Genomic DNA, 19,881 nt, shown 5'->3' with positions numbered 1-19,881 from the left:
GATGACTGGAGCTTTGTGACATTCCTGCTGTAAGCAACCAAGATGGGTACACTGTGGTCATGAATGGATGGTCCACAACAGGTAGGCTGTGGTGTTTACATGATGCTCAGTTGGTACTAATGGGACAGCAGCCTGAACTGTTGAAATAAGGGAAGATGGATCCATGCTTTCATGTTGTTTACACCAAATTTTGACCTTTCCATCTGAATGTTGCAGCTTAAAGTGAGGCTTATCATAACAGGAAATCTTTTTCCAATTTTCTGTTTTCTAGTTCTCTTTAAACCCTAGAGATGGTTTTGTAGGAAAATCCCAGCAGATCAGTAGTTGCTGCCATGTGATTGGAGAACCTAACAAAATGAATGAGTACATATACACCAGTCAGGTAAAATTGACTGGCAAAGAAAAGAAACAGTCTGGCTTTGAAGTACATCAAAAACTAAATTTTCAAACTCCTGATGTTTTGTACATGAATGAAGAAATAACTACTTTCAGCTCCTAAAAAGGGATCCAGTCACTTTGGCTTCAACTAAGCTTTTTTCTTTTTATATTGTCACAAATATGAGTAGTTACTTTTTCTTGCTGATGTCGACAACATACCAACAAGTAAAAGTTAATCTTAGATGAAGTTTATGTTAAAGAGCAAGCCATAAAAAGCCATATTACTCCATGTCACGTCACTGCTCTGCTGGTTGCTCTGGGTTATACATCTCCTACCCAGAGTCATTCTCTTCCTTAACCTCTTTTGAGTTAAGAGAGTCGGGGCACAGATTTAACATGGGTGTACACACTTTGTCTGACTAACGCCACAACTGGGATACACAAGAGCACTGCAGAAGAAAATAGAGCATTAAATTATGGACTGTAAAAGTCTTCATCTTCTGATTCTTCTGCTGCTGTTCCAAGGAATTAAACTTGTTCAAGGTAGGTGTACATCCTTCAGTTCAAGAAAGCTTTTTTTTTTTTAGGTAAATTATTTGCTCAAACAAACTGGAGTAAAATGAAAGGGAAAATACTTGCTGTTTTCCAAAGATAACAGTGTTTTTTTCACCGAAATGTAATTTTTTTTAAGTGAGCTATGAGTGACAAAATATAAAGTCAATACTGTTAACCACTAGCTAAAAATAAAAATAAAATCTGATGAAAAAAAATTCATTAACTGAACTAAAACAAAAAGTACAGTTAAAGTACACTTAAAACTAAAATAATATTTAAAAATATATTTGGTTGTAGTCTTTCACAGTTTGTTCTAATTTTGTTAAATCATTTAACACAACAAATATGAATTATGCTTATTGAATTGTCTACATGACTGTGAGTCAGGGCAGCATGGTGGCCTGGGTTCGATTCCACCTTGGCCCAGGCCTCTTCTTCTCTCTGTGTGGAGTTTGCATGTTCTCCCCGTGCTTGCGTGGGTTTCCTCCGGGCACTCCAGTTTCCTCCCACATTCCAAAGACATGCACTTACTGGGGTTAGGTTAATTGGCTATTCTAAATTGCCCATAGGTGTGAATGAGAGTGTGAAAGGTTGTTCATCTCTCTGTGTTGGCCCTGTGACAGGATGGCGACCTGTCCAGGGTGTACCCTGCCTCTCGCCCTATGACAGCTGGGATAGGCTCCAGCCACCCCCCCCCCCCCCCCCCCCCCCCCCCCGAACCTTAACAGGATAAGCGGAATGGATGGATGGATGGATGGACTGTGAGTCAACCACATTCAAAGTTGCTGTGTTTGTGCTTAATCTTCCACTGAAATGGCCTGAAACTGCAAAGAAAAACTAAGCATTAACCATCCATCCTCTTCCACTTATCCTGTTCAGGGTTGTGAGGGAGCTGGAGCCTATCCCACCCGTCATAGGGTCAGAGGCATGGTGCACCCTGTACAGGTCGCCAGCCTGTCTCAGGGCTAACACAGAGAGACAGACAACGATTCACATTCATGTCTATGGCCAATTTAGAATCACCAATTAACCTAACCCTAGTAACTGCTTGTCTTTGGACTGTGGGAGGAAACCGGAGAGAACACGGGGAGAACGTGCGAACTCCACACAGAAAGGCCCGGGCCGAGGTAGATTTGAACCCAGACCTTCTAGGTGTGAGGCAGCAGTGCTAACCACCATGCCACCGTTCAAAAAATAAGCAAACAGACTCATTCTAAACCAAAACCAAACTGAAATCAAAACAAAATAATTGAATTAAATGTAATTTTAAAAAAAGCAGGATTACAATAACTGCTAGCATTTCTGCTAAGTATGCACAGTAAGCAATTACTGTGCTCAATTAAACTTCTTTAATCGGTTTGAAATGATGGTCTCGTAACCTCCTGGGTCATAATTTGGACTGCTGAGGTGAAGAATTAACTCCCTTCAAAAGGCCGACTCACATGTTTAAGGTTCAGAAGCTGCACACACAGGAAGCAGCTGTTGTAAACACAGTAACTTATTTGTCAAGGAAACTATAAAACACTTTTCTTTTTTTTAACTTAAGCAACATGAACATCAAGCAATCAACTATCAGTCAGTGTATTTTATATGTATATCTTGTAAATGATTTCTAACAAAAGTGCACACACGAGCCATGACAAAATTTGGTCTTTATGTATTTTCTCTGCAGGAAGTTGTGGAAGCAATGAGTTTCAGTGTACCAATGGGCAATGCATTGACAAAGACTGGAGGTGTGATGGAACTAAAGACTGCACAGATGACTCAGATGAGATGAACTGTCGTAAGCATCACAAATAAATAGGAAAAAAAAAAACTCTTTTAAGAATGCATGTGCATTATATGAAATAATATGAAAAAATAAAATAAAGTGAAGTGTTGCAAAGAAACATGAAGCCAACCATAAGCTCTATGACATATTTTGTAGCTTGTTCAGCTGTTTTGTTTCTTTGTGGCAGCACCTCCATCGTGCACCTCACAGGAATTTAAATGTGTGACAAGTGGTGAATGCATCCCATCGGGATTTGTCTGCGATGGGGAGGAAGACTGCACGGATGGCTCGGATGAACAAAGAACCTGCGGTACACGGAATGAATGTTTGAATGTGCTGTCAAGGAACAGAGAAATAATGCATAATTTCTCTGAAAACTGTGATCATATCAGTCAGAAGGTTTAAGAACATCAGAAAGCACAAACATGTCTCCTTGTGTGCAGTAATGAAGACTTTAATAATTTATTTGCAAAATTTTAAAAAGGAACACAAACTATAAAAAAAGGAATAAAAGTACATTTTGGAAGTGATCTGGGTAAAAAGGCCCAGAGGCTTTTAGAAGAAATCTGACCTCACTGTGCATTACAACTATCTTAGTGTAAAGTTTTCCAATATGTGTTGAAGGTAAAGAGTGTGTTTTCGGCTTTCAGTGTGACAGAATTCTGGAACAACTAAATATTTATATAATTGTAGTACATTCTCTATTAGAAGTCTAAGTGGCCTTTTGAAACAAGCCCAGCTCCATGTTTTTGGTTCAGGTGGACGGACCTGTAGCTCAGACCAGTTCACCTGCCAGGAGGGTCAGTGTATCCCCAACAAGTACAGATGCGACCATGTAAAGGACTGCGTGGACAACTCTGATGAGAACAATTGTGGTAAGACTTAGATCTAGGTGTAACTGACCATGGTGCACTTTACTATGAGACCCAATAAAGGAACCAGTAAGTTTGTTGTTTGCAGACTATCCACGCTGCCCTGACAAGACCTGTGACAATGGGGCCTGTTACAACAACTCACAGCACTGCAATGGGCAGCAGGACTGCAGAGATGGTTCTGATGAATACAACTGCAGTGAGTAGAAAACATTTCTCATTTTGGAAACAAGCGTCCATATTCTCGTCTGACACTTTCAAATTGAACACTTTTCTATTGGGTTAATTTATCTAAAATTATTTATAATTATACTTTTTCTGCTTCAACAGATTTTCAGATAGCTCATGTGTTATTATTCACATTTTATCAGTATTATCTTGTTGTATAAAAATATCAAATAGCCATTTTCTTTTGTTTGGCCTCTTAAGGGTAGGGCCTGCATGACCTAACAAAGAGGCACCAAATAATGTTCAATGTTTTTCATCCAGTTGCATAAAGGACTTGTTCCAGAGACACTTTTCATGCTGTCAAGCAACCAACAAGTTTTTAAGTGTTTATTCGTATTATTTTTAAATAATATAGCTAGATAGCTATGCCACATAATAAGCTAGTTTTATTGTGTATTTTAATTTTAATTTTTTTTTTTTTGCCTACAGTTAATGATAGCCTAGCAATGCATTATTATAGTTTACCAGTCTATGGTGGTTGAAGGCAATAAAGCCTCAACCATTGGACTTCTGGATCTTTATAAGCTTGGACTCCTCGTGATTTTGATAAACCAAAATGAGACCTATTCACTTGTGAGTCATAAGTCATTTTAATAATTAACATATTACTGGACCTCTTGTAAATTCAGTTCCTGTTTTATCTTCAGCAAATCAGCATTGTCCCATCCACCAGTTCCAATGTGCAAATGGATTCTGTATTCCACTCTCATTTGTGTGTGACCACTGGGATGACTGTGGGGATGACAGCGATGAGCAAGGCTGTGGTAAGGATGAATGAGACTGGATGATTATGAGGCCCTTTTACTTTATATATTATATTCAGTAAACACACACTGCCATTATAACCTACCTGTTCAGATTACCAGAGCTGCAGTGGCAACCAGTTCACTTGCTCCAGTGGCCGTTGCATTCCTCAGCAGTGGGTGTGCGACAAGTTCAATGACTGTGGAGACTACAGTGATGAGAGAGGATGTGGTGAGAAAACCTGACTGACTGATTTATAACATTGTTAATAATGTTCAAATATTTGAACATTATTAACAATGTTATAATGTTCAAATAAAAGCATTTTAGTGGAAGGTCAAGAAAATTGTCAAGATTGGTCTAAATGTGTCTGTGTTGGAAGGACAGGCTCACTGACAGTGAACTGGGGCAAGTTTACAAAGTTTTTTGTTCCACTCTCCAAGAGTTAAAGCTCAAATTAGAATATATTAACAAATGAAAAATTTTTTCCAGAAATTAGAAAACAATATGTAAACATGTTTCCATATTTGTATGTTTATAATCACAAGTCTTTTGATGTTTTTTTTAGATAGTAACTCCCGAGACTGTTACCCTGGTGAGTGGGGATGCCCTGGCTCGACCATGTGCATACCAGTGGGGAAAGTGTGTGATGGAAACCCCGACTGTCCTGAAGGCACAGATGAGACCAACAACACTGCACAGCAAACCTGCAGTAAGTCTCATGTATACATTTTTAAACATGGATTTGAGAAACTTGCACATTTGAGCCCCACACTGAGAACACTACCATTCATCCTCATTCATTCCTGCGAAAAACCTGATGAGAAGAATCAGAGGGAAGTGAAGTGATCGAGATCTTGTCAAGTGTAGAATGACCTACATTTTCAGTACTTTAGTGTAATTTGTAAATTTAGGGGTAAGGGTTTTAGACATAGTGTTGAGTAATCATAAATGTTTCTCAGATGTCAGCTGCTGAGATAATATAATCATCACTTTTGCATTCCTTATCACTGCCTTCACACATACATCTGGCTTAATATTAACTTTTTACAGGTCATTTTCAGGCCCATAAAACTTATTACAATACTGATGACATCCTGGCACGCTGGCTTCTTGGAATATGATTCATTTAAAACCTTTAACTATAGTCTAGATTTGTCCATAATGTTAATTTGTATGATATTTACTCACAGGTCTGGAACATTGCTCAGCCTTGAGCTGTGAGTTCCACTGCCACCCATCTCCTCAGGGTGGTGCATGCTACTGCCCCGATGGCTTCATTGTAGCCAATGACACCCGTTCCTGTGAAGGTGAGTGCTTTTTAAAATGTATTTTCTGAAAACATAATCTCTGTATGCTGAAATCAGACACTGACAGCACACAGTTTTGGAACCTTAAAAAGTGTGGATGTTCTAGTCCCTCACCATAATGTTCTTCACAAAAAAAACATGGCTGTTTGTTCTGTTGCCCAGATTATAATGACTGCCAGATCTGGGGGATCTGTGACCAGCTGTGTGAGGATCGCCCTGGCACACACCACTGTAGCTGTGCTGATGGATATGTCTTGGAGCAAGGTCACGTTTGCAAAGCCAATGTATCAGGTACAGAGAGTGTACACGTCACAGTACCTGCGTATGGTTTTGGTGTTTAAAAGATCAGCTGGACATGGTGAAATTAAGAAGAATTCTTTTCCATAGTCCAGCTGTGTGAAAATGTATTCAAATATTCTTTTTCCTTTGTTTTGTTAATTTATGTAACATTATGTAATTCTATCAAATGTCAAAATACTTTAAAAAGATTTTCTACTTTTGTGTTTTTCAGCTGGGCTGCCACAGCTCATTTTCACCAATGGGGGCGATGTGATGATGGCTGATCTGCATGGGCGCTTTGTCAGGACTCTGGTGCCATCGCAGGGCAAAGGTCCTGCTGTGGGAGTCGCCTACAACTGGCGCAGTGACAAAGTCTTCTGGAGTGATGCTTACACCAAAAAAGTCAGTTTTGTTTCATGTCTGATGATATCCTTGATGATCTTTTTATTATTATTAAAATAATTATTATTTTTAAACAACATCCATTCATGCAATACATTTTAATTCTTTTGCCAGGTTTATTCTGCCAACTATAACGGGGGTAACATTAAGGCGATTCTGACTGATTCAGTTCAGAGTGTCCAGAATCTTGCTGTGGACTGGATCAACCTCAAACTCTACGTGCTGGAGGCCAGGGTGGAGCGCATTGACATGTGTGACTTCGATGGAGGAAATCGGGTGACATTGGTGGCTGAAAACCTGCAGACTCCTCATGGCCTCGCCCTGGACCCAACAGTAGGGTGAGTTTAAATAAATAACATCTGGTTTTCTTAATGTTCAGAGTGTAAAAATAATGCTTAATACCATAAAATTTAAATTGGCTTGAGTATTCACTTTTGCATTATTTGCATTTTTTTAGGTAAAGATTATTTGTAGGTAAATAATAGGACTGTGGCAATTCTGCAAGAATTCTGTTAGGAACTCCATCACTTTAAATGTCTTTAAATTCACCCTTTACATGAATGCTTTTTGATTGTTGGTTTGCAGCTACATGTTCTTCACAGACACGGGTGCTAGCACTGCACAGGCTAAGCTCGAACGTGCCTTCATGGATGGCAGTAATCGTATGGAGTTGGTAAAGAAGGGGCTTGGCATGCCAACAGGAATCACCCTTGATATTGTCACCAAGAGGGTCTACTGGACTGACAGCCACTTTGACACAGTGGAGACTGTCACATACAGTGGTTTGGAAAGGTAACGGTTGCATTGAAAAAGTTCTCGACACCCTTCTGTTGTACTCTCCTTGATGTTCTTTCTAAGGCGTGCTTGTTTCACATAGGAAGTTAATCCTCAATGGTGGAACACAGGCGCCACATCCTTTTGGAACTGCTGTATTTGAAAACCACATATTCTTCACTGACTGGACCAAGATGGGTGTGATCAGATCAAATCGGTTCAACGGCAGCAACCCAACCCTCCTCTACCGTGCTGCAAACCGGCCAGGCGATGTTGTCATCTCACACCCTGTCCTGCAACCTATGGGTAAGGAGATTCCCTCTGAGTGGACACCCAGTTTTGGGGATAACAGCTTTAGAGATGTCTGCTTTCACTTGAATTTAATGTAACCAGATGCCACTTACCTTGTGGTGTTCAAAGTGCCTTAAAAGCAACACTGAATCTCCAGATATTATGAACCAGTTCACTCAAAAGAAAAAAAAACAAAATTACCAACCCTGTTGTGGGTAAATTTGTTTTAACACCAGAAACACTTTGTGTGTTATCTCTAATAGTTACATAGTATACTGAGAAATGACAGTGCTGTCATAAAATGATGACATCTGTCTTGTGTTGCAGTGATGAACCCCTGTGGTAGAAACAATGGTGGCTGTGAGCAAATTTGTGTATTAAGTCATGGGACCGACAATGATGGTTTGGGCTTCCGCTGTAAGTGTCGCCATGGTTACGACCTCCATTCTGACCGTCAGACCTGCTTCAGTGAGTTTCTCTAAAGTACCAAATGACCTTACCCGTCTCTAACACACTTGGAAGTGTTTTATGTTATACTTTGCCATTTAAAATTTTTTTTTAATTGCAATCATTTCAGGCAGGTTAAAGGTGGGAATTTCACATTTCCATCTCTGTTGGAAGAGTTTATAAATCCATCATTTAAACAACATGATTTTGTGGTAGTAAATGCTGGCACCCACTTTTTGTGCAGAGCTGAAGGACTACTTGTTGGTGGCCTCCTCGCTGGCAGTGCGAGGTATCCCACTGAACTTCTCCATGCAGGAGGACGTCACTCTGCCCCTCACCGGTCTCGGTGCAGCTTTTTCTGGCTCTGCTGTGGAGTTTGATGGCAATGAGGGGGCTCTTTTCTACAACGACAGGTCCGCGGGCCTCATCTATAAGTCGAACCTCAACGGCACTGGTGAGTTTTTGTTAGATTTTGGCAATAAAGTAGAATTCAAGGGTCCTGAAATTTACAAGTTAGCATTTGCTGTCATTACAGTGTGCAACAAATTAAGCTTTTTCATTAATCACGTGGGTCTCATCTAACTTTATGCAATCTCAGTTCAGCAGATTTTGACAGGCTACAGAGTGGGAATAGTGGATGCCATGGCATACGACTGGACCTCAAAAGTTTTGTTTTGGACCACAAGCACCTACAAGTCAATAGTGGCCCTCAGAGTCACAGACAAGTCCAGACGAGACATTGTGACAGGACTAAAGAACCCAAAGGGAATTGCAGTGCATCCTAGTGCTGGGTGAGCTGTCACATTTACCACAAATAACTCCTGAGAAATGGTTTGCCTGAGCAGGTTTCAGTTTGTACTGCATTTATACAGCATTTTTCTGCTCTTACTAACCACTCAAACCACTTTCACACAACAAGTCACATTCCCCACAGTACACAGCACTTCCACAGCTACCACAGGACACAACAAATCATACCTAAATATCATGCGATGCCCTTTGTATTCAAGACAAAAACTGATTTTGTTTTATGTTTCAAAGATACTAAACAAACATTTGTCCAACTGAATGTTAATCCACAGCTTCTTGTTCTGGTCTGACTGGTATCGTCCAGCAGTTATAATGAGAAGCTTCACTGATGGCAGCAATGCTGTTCCTCTGGTCAACACGACACTGGGATGGCCGTACGGGCTTGCTGTTGATTACATGTAAGTACGGTGGTCAGTTATGTGATTTATGTGAATATCTACTTGGCTTCAATTAAGGACTAATGTAGTGTATACCTCGATCCCAGTGCTCCTTTGTGGATTTCTCTTTGACAGGAATGACAGGCTGTACTGGGTTGACACCCTCCTGGATCAGATTAGTCACGTTAATATTCAAGGAGGTGACAGGCAGACTTTTACCAACATCGGCCAGATCACTCAACCCTACTCTTTGACAGTTTTTTCAGGTGAATTCCACTGTACACACATTCGCAATATTATTCAAAGTGTATTTAATTGGACTGTTTTTCTGCAGACACACAAACACAGCTGCTTGAAAGTCAAAATGCTAATCTGTCTTGTAGACTACCTATATGTGTCTGATACAAGGACCGGAGGTATATTTGAGATGAGGAAGAGGGACGGAGGCGGAAACATTATGATCAGACAAGGAATCACCGGCATCATGCATATCAAGGCATATACAGCTGACCTCCACAGCAGTAAGTTCACTCAAAGGAAGGAAGTCTGCAAGGTGCTAAGAAGTCAGGTTTGGTGCCGTAGGACCAGGATCTCGGTTATTTGACTAGTAGTAATGAGAGAATGAGCTCTGTATTGCAGAATAGTGAAGGAATGCTGTGTCAGGGCAACACAAAAGCAGTAAGAAAAAAATACAGAAACCCACTGACGGCTTCTTTGTTATCTTTCTCACAGCCTTCAACAGCCGTTGTAACACATCACCAAATGGACACTGCAGCCACTTCTGTTTTCCAACTCCTTCCTTCGGCCGAGTGTGTGGCTGTCCGTACGGTATGAAACTTCAATCAAATCAGAGGGACTGCATCAAGGACGATTCTGTTCCCCCGCCTGACAACAACTGCGGCGACTACTCCTTTGAGTGCGATGAAGGACGTTGCAAGCCCAATTCTTTCCTCTGTGATGGGATTGTTGATTGTGTGGATCAGACTGATGAGGCCAACTGCACCGATGCAGGTGAATGAAAAAGAAAATGCCTACATTGTGGAGTAGCGTAAGGAGGTACTTGTGTAACATTTTTTTAAATTAATCAAACCCTTTCACAGGAGCGACCTGCTCGCCGCGAGCCTTCACCTGCAACAACAAGCACTGCATTTATTCCAGTTGGCGCTGTGACGGCATGGATGACTGCGGAGACGGTTCAGATGAAATTAACTGTCCCACCAGTCTCCCCACCACCTGCCCGGCCGGCTACTTCACCTGCAACAACAATAGATGTGTCTCTACAATATGGGTGTGTGATGGTGACAATGACTGCGGGGACGGCTCTGACGAACACAACTGCAGTTAGTCCAGATTTTATACCTCTTCATGAATTGTTGCACACACAACTATTATGTTTCATGTCTGTTTAAAAAAGACTGATAAATGAGCTGTGTTTGCAATTGTCAGATTCAACCATCACTACATGCCCTCCCAACTACTTCTTGTGCCCTGATCATCGCTGTATCAATAGCTTCTATGTGTGCGATGGAGACCAGGACTGCTTGGATGGTTCGGATGAAAAAGATTGTGGTACGTATCTGTGAAAAAAAAATGAGGCTGCCCCATTCTCATACGTGATGCATCCAAATTTTAGAATTAATAGCCTCTTTGGCGCAACATTGTACCAGAGCCTTGAGAGAAATGCAGCTGTATTGGTGCAAATGACCACAAGCCAGTAATTGTAGCTGCTGTGTTGAGTACACTGAGTTTGCTGCTGTGCAGAGGATGTCTTTATTTTCTGTTTGCTCATCTTTTCCATCTTTTCTTTCTCCTTTGCACTTTAAGAGTTTTCCTGTTCCTCCTATGAGTTTGCATGTGCCAGCGGGGACCAGTGTGTCCTTTCGAGCTATCGGTGTGATGGAGCGTTTGACTGCAGAGACCATTCTGATGAACAAGGCTGTCGTATGTTACCTGCCCAGATTAATGTTTTCTATAATCAGATTGGTTATGTCAACAGTGTTAACAAGGGATGTTCAGAATTCCACTCTCTGCTCAAATTCATCAGAGAAAGTCACTGAAGTTTTATTTTTTGGATTTCTCCAACACCTCCAGCCACTCGAGGTCCAGGCCTCTGCCACAATGACGAGTTCCAGTGCCAGACCGATGGTTTCTGCATACCAGATGAGTGGGAGTGTGACGGCCACTCGGATTGTGAGGATGGATCCGATGAACACAACTCCTGTTCGCCTGTCACCTGCAATGCCTACCAGTTCCAGTGCGCCAACAAGATATGCATCCCAATGAGCTGGTTGTGTGATGGTGACAACGACTGTCGCGACATGAGTGATGAACTAAACTGCCCCACCCCTCCATTTACTTGTCCTTCTGGACAGTGGCAGTGCCCCACCAGCCAGGTGTGCATTGACCTGGTCAAGGTGTGTGATGGCCAAAGGGACTGTCCTAATGGAGCAGATGAGTCACCTATCTGCAGTGAGTTGAATGCATTATATATAATACTTAAACCTCAAGATAGACAGAAACAAAAAAGAATTAAGGGTAATAATAAAGTAAGACAGCAAGACAAATGTAGTGCAGTGTAGCCCCTTAACTGGCAAGGGCCCGGTGACGGGCCGTTTGTAGTCCCTTTTATATGGCAGGCTAGACCCTCCCATTTTTATTGACACATGTCATTCAGCCAATCATGTAACTGGCTGCACCAAATCACCTGACAAAGCTACGTGATGCCCTCTGAGTATTATTGGCTCTGGGAAACCCATTTCTTAACATGATTGGCCGAATGAGGTGTCAGTCAAAATGGGCGGGTCTAGCCTGCCATATAAATGCACTTCATTCGGCCCGCGGACCAGACGCAGCCGGTTAATAGGCTATGAAATGGGTTGTTCAGAGCCAATAATAACCAGAGGGTGTTATGTAGTTGTTTCAGGTGATTTTTTTTGCTGCCAGTTAAGGGGTTAATGTGCACGAATACGTGATATTGCTAACTGGCTGTCATGTACTTTCATGTAGACCAAGATGACTGTTCACTCAACAACGGGGGCTGCAGCGATGGTTGCATTCAAGGACCATTTGGGGCTGAGTGCACATGTCAGCCAGGATATCAGCTCCTCAATGACTCCAAGACGTGCGATGACATCAACGAGTGTCTGATTCCCGGTTTCTGCAGCCAGCAGTGCTACAACGAGAGGGGAAGCTTCAGGTGCCACTGTTCAGATGGCTACCTCCTAGAGCCTGATGGACGCACCTGCAAAGCTATGGGTAAGTAGCAAGCAATGCAGTACCAATACAATAAAGCAGTAAAGCTGCAAAGGAAGAATGCTAAATGGATGAAATACTAGATAAAGACAATACAACCCTTTCGGTAGCAAACAAGTTCTTTTTCTGCCTTTAGACCCAATTTCAGCTGTACTTTTGGTGGCCAAGCGTAGCCAGATCATTGCTAACCGGATCAACATAAGACCACCCCAGATGAGTCCAGTCATCAGCGGTTCAAACATTGTGACTGTAGACTTCGACAGCATCACTTCCAAAATCTACTGGGCTGATTCCTCACAGAAGAAGATATGGTGCGCCTTCCAGAATGGCACTGGCAAACAAGAGGTAAAATAAATGGCCGCAGATACTGAATGCATTAAACCAAGAGATGTTTACCACAAAATGAGCTTTTCACCCTCTAATCTGAATATTAAATTGAACTGCAAAATTCAATGTTCAATGTGTCCCTGTTGTTTTAGGTGATCTCCACGGGTCTGATGGAAACAGAGAGTATTGCTGTGGACTGGGTTGGTCGGAATCTGTATTGGATGGACTCTGTCATGGAAAACATTGAAGTGTCCACTCTGGATGGTCGCTTCCGGAAGGTCCTCTTAAGTAAAAATATTACCAGCCCCCGCGGATTGGCTTTAGACCCCCGAAACCAGTAAGTACATTCATGTTACAGGGATTTTGTATTGGTATTACATCTTTTCATTTTATAGTTAGCACCTTTGACCTCTCTGTGTCACTGTCATTCCTCCCAGCACTAACCTGATGTTCTGGTCAGACTGGGGTCAGAACCCCAGGATTGAGCAGGCCAGCATGGATGGAGCCATGAGACGAGTCATTGTCAACACTAAGCTCTACTGGCCCAATGGCTTGGCCCTGGACTACACCACACGCAGGGTCTACTTTGCAGACGCCTACCTCAGATATATTGACTATTGTGACTATGACGGCAACAACCGATATCAAGTTATGGCAAGTGACCTGGTAGGTTTAGTTTTCCTGTTTTTTAGGTAAAAAGAGGAAATATTTATATCTTTCTTCTTTGCCTGTCATCATTTGATTAAAAGAAATGCAAATGTTATATTACTTATATTTCATCTGTCACTATTGCTTTGTCAGCTCTTTAGTTTTCATATTTTCTGTTAGTAAATATTTGATTATTGATCTGGTCCCTATTTTCCTCACATATTTTTATCACGATCATTCTAAATGTTTAAGATATGGCTAAGACTGAGATATTTGGTGTCACCATTACTTCATGCAGCATGATGATGAAAGCTCAAATCCAGTGGTGTTGCCACATATTTTACCGTAGGAAATTGTTATAAATGTATTGGTATACGATGAGTCTTGTATTTAACATATAAACTTTTTCACAAAATTAAGTTTATGTCCCTTGTGTGTCCAATCAACACCAGGTTCTCCAGCACCCATATAGCATGACCATCTTTGAGGACAAAATCTACTGGTCAGAGCACTATACCAGCAAGGTGATGAGTACTAACAAGTTCCACGGTGGCAACATCACCACTCTGATGAACAATATCTACCAGCCCATGGGCATCGTTATGAATCATCCTCTCAAACAGCCCGCAGGTAGCTTTCAAATAAATAGCAAATCTTACTTGGATACTTTACTTTGGATAGCTTTGGAAAGTCTATTAAAATGTGTTGATGCACAGTAAGTATTGCAAAAGCATGTTATGTCTGTAATAATTCAGTATATATTGACTTTTTTTTAGAGTTCTCTGGAGCCAAATCTTTGGACTGCTCTCAGATGACAAATTAAAGGAAAAATGTATATTCTGGTCAACAGAAACCTTCAGTGAAACTTGGCTTTGTCTCCTGAACTCTTCTGGTGGACGGAATACCATTCTTCCAAAAGAATATTCCTTTATTTTGTGTTTTGATAATGATGTAGAACACATCCAATCCACAATCCAAAATTTCCCATAGGTGTTCAGTTTGGTTGAGTACTGCTGACTGTGAGGGCCGGATCCCCTCGTTGTGAGGGTGAAAGGGTTTCTTCCTTTAATTTGTCATCTGTTTGTCCACCAAATTCTTGTTTTAATGTTACAAATGTAACAGTCTGACGAATGCCATTTAAAGCTTGAAAGTGACTCTGGTTTTGTGTTTAGCCATCAACCCATGCAGTGAACACCTGTGCACTCAGCTGTGCCTGCTGTCAACACTGAGACCCAGGTACTACGCCTGCCACTGTCAGTCAGGCTGGAAGCTGGATACCGACAAACGCACCTGTATTAAAGGTAATTTTGTTTTTACACATTACCCTGTCCCAGCATTCACAGAATTTAACCATGTAAATCAAGATCAGTGATGATGAATTTTTTTTTTTTTTTACTTATGATTCAAATTATTTGGTGAACAAATATACTTTTCACTCTCTTACAATTTTGCACCTCTTTGTACTTCCCTTTGTTCCTTTCTAGATGAGACTCCCTTCTTAATGGTGGTTAGGGATACGGTGATTTTTGGCATTCCCCTCGATCCCACAGACCCTTCCAACAATGCGATGACGCCAGTGTCTGGCATCAGCCAGGGGCGGGACATTGACTTTGATGATCAGGAGCAGTTTGTCTATTGGGTGCAGAGCACTGTGAGTGGAGGTCTTAAATTGAAGAATGGAGGCAGTTTTATGACATGTAGTGAATTTTAGTATGAAAAAGTACAGATTTTAATTAAAATGTCTTATTAGAGTCAATTAATTATACTAAGTATGAATTGTATTTAATGTTAAACTTGAATGTGTTGAAGAGAAGAAAAGCGAGAACATTATATATCACATTTGAAGCTTTATTTCTTTTTTGATTAATTCTGTCTTACTTTGCTCTGATGTTAGGGTTCAATTTGGAGAGTGAAAAGCGACGGGACAAACAGAACTCAGTTTGCTCCGGCTGCTTTCATGGGCTCACCGTCTGGTCTGGCTTTTGACTGGTTAAGCCGAATAATGTATTACACCAATCCCACTGCTAAAAGCATTGAAGTAAGCACATTTTGAAACACAGAGTCATTTGATCATTAATCACTGATAAGATACTGCCAAACCGAGGCTCGGGTGATAAATACTTCGTGAATTATAAGACATTAAGAAATAATGGGGGAAAAAGGTTAATTACAGATAATGGTATGATGTTGTGTTAACCACCAAAAATACCCTTAAACAAATATGCTCCTTTCCTTTTTTCTGTTATAGCACAATCACTCTCAATTGTTTATTAAAGATTTTTTTTATGGACTATTTTTTAAATTTAGGTTTTTTTTTTTTGCATTGCATTGACTCCATTTCTGTTAATTGTTTACAGTAGACTACATTTTGAAGGTTTGGCCCATAAAGAAGTTTAATTTACCAAATTATTAGAACAAACTGCAATGAACAGATTTCAGTTTTTCCCCCTTTACTGCTAAACTTTTGTTCGGTTAATCTGCAGATTGTGTTTTTTGTGCTTTGTTAGTATTTATCATTTACTACTTTAGGGCATTCATCATTCATCTTTTTTTTTTTTTCCTTTTTCAGCATTGAAGTAAATAAAACAAATGTCTCACTTAGGTTATCCGTGTTGATGGAAGTGAGCATTACAGGAAGACCCTTATCACCTCTAACGGCAAACCAGAGGGGGCAGGGGAGCCCATAGGAATCGTTTTGGATCCAGCCCGAGGGTAAAGCATGTGTTCAAAAACAAAAAGAAAGAAAAAAAAAAAACAAATTTTTGTCTTTCAGTAGCATGACTAGAATAATGACTTGAACAAATCAGTGTCAATTTAGCTAAATGTATTCTTCCTTACTCATTTGTTTCTAATAACAGTGATCAATGCTTTTTAGTTGGCACTGGAAGGACACAATAGACAATGCCCTCACTACCATTAATTAATTGAATGGCTCTCATGCAATTTAAAATTAAGACTTAAGAGCACCTCATTTTTGTTTCCTGTGATGTGATGGTCGAATGACTCACTGAAATCTCATCACTTCTTGCATTTAAACTTTCCCTCCACAGAAAGTTATTTTGGACGGACAAAGGCTCAGACAGCGGAGTTCCTCCAAAGGTTGGCAGCGCTGACATGGATGGAGGAAACCTCAAGAACCTCTACACAGACAACATGGCCAAAATAGGATTTATCACTGCTGACATCTCCACCTTGAAACTGTACTGGGGTGTGGCTGGCACAGGGGTGGTGTGTACAGGTTACCTGCTCAACATGTAGACTTTAGCCAAAAATGTAGACACTTACTTTAATATTTGCTCTCCATTCTCATTTTCCCAGATTGAGTGTGGCACTATGGATGGAGAAAGCCGTGTGATGGTGGTCAGTGGCCTGTCCCACCCATGGGGGCTGACTATCTACCAGAACCACCTCTACTACACTGACCTGGACTATGAGGTCATTGAGAGGGTGGACAAGGACACTGGTGCCAATATGGTGGTGATGAGAAGCGGCATGACTGGCCTCCATGGTCTCAAAGTGCACGCAAGAGACAGTACGTGAATTAACTGTTTTTTAAATAAATCCAGAGGTGTTCATGTAAAGATTTTCTCCTGTTCCAAATCACTGGTTCTGCACTGTGCAAAAATCACTTGTATGGAAACTGCCAAACCTTTTTAAAATGAGAAGATCTAGTAAAAATTCTTATTCTCCAGTCAAATAAGCGCTCGTGTGATCCAGCCATGCTATCCTCCACAACTCTGTCTCTTCAGACTCAGCAGGAAACACCAATGCCTGCAGCTCCAACAACGGGGGCTGTCCGCACCTCTGTCTGCCCAAACCCAGCAATGAGAAGACCTGTGCCTGCACTACAGGATTTAACCCATCTGCAGATGGTTCCCGCTGCGAACAGTATGAATCTTTTGCCATTGTCTCCACCCGCACGTATATCCGTGGCTTCCACATAAACAGCTCTGACCACTCTGAGGCTATGGTGCCTGTTGGCGGATGTATGTTGGCTTTTTATTGTTTTGAATTATGAAGTTCAAGCCTGTTTTATATTATGTAGCATAGACTATAATTATCAGCTTTACATTAATCGAAGGTGGTCTCTGATATTTTTCTCAGCATCTTATACCATTCATAACAAGCTGGACGCCCATATTCAATCTGGCTATGTATACTGGACTGAGAACGGCACCTACTCCTCGTACAAGGGCATTTTCAAGGCCAAAACTGATGGAGGGCATTACACCAGAGTCCTCCCTTCAGGCGTTGGCACAAGAGGCATTCACGGCCTGGCTGTTGACTGGATTGCAAGTACGTGGCGGATCTACCATCCACCAACCATTTAATTCATCCACCTCTACTAGCGTTGATATAAAATGTAAAGACTACAAAAATAATGTAGAATTTCTCTCTTCACTTTTTTAGATAACTTGTATTTCACCAATGCTCACAACACCGAGACCTACCTGGAGGTGATGGCCATCAACACCACCTTGCGAATGATTCTCATTAAATCCTCTGAGGACCAGCCCCGGGATCTGGCTGTCAGCCCCAAACTCCGCTACCTCTTTTGGACCGATGATGGCCAGACACCAAAGATTGAGCGGGCCCTGCTGGATGGCACAAACCGCACAGTTCTGGCATCGGAGAGCCTGGCGTCACCTCGTGGCCTAACAGTTGATTACACTAATGACTTCCTCTACTGGACAGATGATGTTCTTGATATGATTTCCCGCATGGCCATAGATGGCACACAGAGGCAGATTATCCGGTATGGAAGCCGGTATCCATCTCCAATGGGACTGGCTATATTTGGAAACTACATGCTGTGGGTGGATAAAAGGCTTGGAAAGCTCTTCCAGGCCAGTAAGGACCCAGCCAATACCGACCAGCCAGAGGTGAACACTGAAGTTGCCTGATTAAAAACACAGTTTTATCCTTTGTGATGATGCTGTTTACATAGCACATTCCTTTATAAATAAAGTAAGTCAAAAAATTGTGGAAAAATTTGTGCTGCAGCATCGTACAGTCAGTGCTTAGCTGTCATCCTATCTGATGATAGTTTAGGAAGAAGAAAATCCTCACATTTAAGAATCTGGAAATTAAATTCACTTGATGACATTTTTTTTTTTTTAGAAAAAAGTAATTAAATTTAAGGATTAATCACTTATCAAAATAGATTATTCTTGGTTTACTAGCTAAGATATAGTTCTAGTGCTGGTCTAATCTGACTTTGGTTTGTAAGAACCATCCTGTTGAATCAGAAAATAATCTTTCTTCAAATTGGACAAAACAGAAAACCTCTTTTTGGGAGCAGAGGATCCATGAGTCATGGTGGTTTAGCAGTCATTAACAGGTAGCAGTAGTAGCAATATTATAGTGGCAATAGCAGGTAAGAGGGTTGAGGAAATTAAGGAAATGTTGCATTTGATTTTGTAACATTATAAAAGGGATTTTGTAAGCAACAATATGAGCTAACATCAACCAAATGAAATGTTTTTGTGATTGCAGTTAGAACCAGTTGTGCACATTTATAGATCATTCTTTACATATGCTTTGCCTATGCTGCCTAACAACAATTTTTGGTGGTACCAGGTAATCCGAGATAATCTTGATGAGCTGATGGATGTCACCATCTTTGACACACATGTCCAGCCTACATCTGGGAACCTGGTCGGCTTTAACCCATGCCACGAAGACAACGGACGCTGCCAGCAGCTCTGCTTTGCCATTCCAGATGAGGCGAAGCCTAAATGTGGTTGCGCCCATGGGTCACTCCTTAGTAATGGAGTAACATGTGGTTATGGACAAGATGAGTTCCTAATTTTCACCACAGACTACACGCTGAATAGCCTGAGGTTAGACCCAGCGGATCATAGCGTGCCCTATCCAACAGTGACCTTGGGCTATGGCTTAATGGCGCTGGATTATGACTTCAGAGAGAAGCGAATTTTCTTCACCCAGTCCATGGGGATAGGTCGGAGCAGGATTGGCTATATCACCACAACATCTGTCACCAGCCCGCCTGTCACTATTGTCTCAGGTGAGTTAAGCATTATCACACTTAACATTCATAATGTCATTTTTTAATTTTCCTCATAATCTTTTTTTTCTGCTGTTTGTTTTTGTAATTTTATTTAAAATCCAATCCTCTAAACACTGTTTAGATTTGGATGATCCAGAGGGTTTGGCGTATGACTGGATCAACAAGCGTCTCTACTTCACTGACTACTATAAATGTAATGTCCAGTCGATCGGAGTAGATGGGAGGAATCGCACCATCATAGCCCCTGCAAACCGGCCCAGAGGCATCATTGTGGATCCATGCTATGGGTAAAAAGCAGCAAACTAATATTTCATAAAGAAATGTCCAAGGATTGAAGATAGGTTTCAGATATTAAAGGTGCACTATCAAGTATAACCTTGAGCTC

General features: G+C 41.2%; 1 protein-coding gene across 1 annotated transcript in view; it reads left to right on the top strand.

Annotated features, from left to right (window-relative positions):
* Positions 1-854: 854 nt before the first annotated feature.
* lrp2b (low density lipoprotein receptor-related protein 2b) overlaps positions 855-19,881 on the top strand; it is a 39,749-nt gene continuing 20,722 nt past the window's right edge. Inside the window, exons 1-41 of the mRNA XM_030754902.1 lie at positions 855-921; positions 2,606-2,716; positions 2,892-3,014; positions 3,463-3,579; positions 3,665-3,775; positions 4,452-4,568; positions 4,663-4,779; positions 5,117-5,260; positions 5,742-5,858; positions 6,021-6,149; positions 6,370-6,539; positions 6,654-6,877; positions 7,125-7,331; positions 7,417-7,619; positions 7,932-8,072; positions 8,296-8,505; positions 8,650-8,842; positions 9,134-9,259; positions 9,374-9,504; positions 9,622-9,759; positions 9,971-10,249; positions 10,339-10,578; positions 10,685-10,807; positions 11,063-11,179; positions 11,330-11,707; positions 12,245-12,493; positions 12,627-12,835; positions 12,970-13,154; positions 13,255-13,483; positions 13,918-14,095; positions 14,638-14,766; positions 14,950-15,116; positions 15,360-15,503; positions 16,068-16,177; positions 16,516-16,693; positions 16,784-16,997; positions 17,215-17,451; positions 17,570-17,761; positions 17,876-18,348; positions 19,046-19,493; positions 19,618-19,783. Of these exons, the coding sequence (XP_030610762.1) occupies positions 855-921; positions 2,606-2,716; positions 2,892-3,014; positions 3,463-3,579; positions 3,665-3,775; positions 4,452-4,568; positions 4,663-4,779; positions 5,117-5,260; positions 5,742-5,858; positions 6,021-6,149; positions 6,370-6,539; positions 6,654-6,877; positions 7,125-7,331; positions 7,417-7,619; positions 7,932-8,072; positions 8,296-8,505; positions 8,650-8,842; positions 9,134-9,259; positions 9,374-9,504; positions 9,622-9,759; positions 9,971-10,249; positions 10,339-10,578; positions 10,685-10,807; positions 11,063-11,179; positions 11,330-11,707; positions 12,245-12,493; positions 12,627-12,835; positions 12,970-13,154; positions 13,255-13,483; positions 13,918-14,095; positions 14,638-14,766; positions 14,950-15,116; positions 15,360-15,503; positions 16,068-16,177; positions 16,516-16,693; positions 16,784-16,997; positions 17,215-17,451; positions 17,570-17,761; positions 17,876-18,348; positions 19,046-19,493; positions 19,618-19,783 (7,541 nt within the window). The remainder of the gene's footprint in view (positions 922-2,605; positions 2,717-2,891; positions 3,015-3,462; positions 3,580-3,664; positions 3,776-4,451; positions 4,569-4,662; positions 4,780-5,116; positions 5,261-5,741; positions 5,859-6,020; positions 6,150-6,369; positions 6,540-6,653; positions 6,878-7,124; positions 7,332-7,416; positions 7,620-7,931; positions 8,073-8,295; positions 8,506-8,649; positions 8,843-9,133; positions 9,260-9,373; positions 9,505-9,621; positions 9,760-9,970; positions 10,250-10,338; positions 10,579-10,684; positions 10,808-11,062; positions 11,180-11,329; positions 11,708-12,244; positions 12,494-12,626; positions 12,836-12,969; positions 13,155-13,254; positions 13,484-13,917; positions 14,096-14,637; positions 14,767-14,949; positions 15,117-15,359; positions 15,504-16,067; positions 16,178-16,515; positions 16,694-16,783; positions 16,998-17,214; positions 17,452-17,569; positions 17,762-17,875; positions 18,349-19,045; positions 19,494-19,617; positions 19,784-19,881) is intronic.

Source organism: Archocentrus centrarchus, chromosome 19 (assembly GCF_007364275.1).
Source record: "Archocentrus centrarchus isolate MPI-CPG fArcCen1 chromosome 19, fArcCen1, whole genome shotgun sequence".
NCBI lineage: Eukaryota > Metazoa > Chordata > Actinopteri > Cichliformes > Cichlidae > Archocentrus > Archocentrus centrarchus.
The sequence above is the reverse complement of the archived record's forward strand: the minus strand, read 5'-3'. Positions and strand labels throughout refer to the sequence as shown.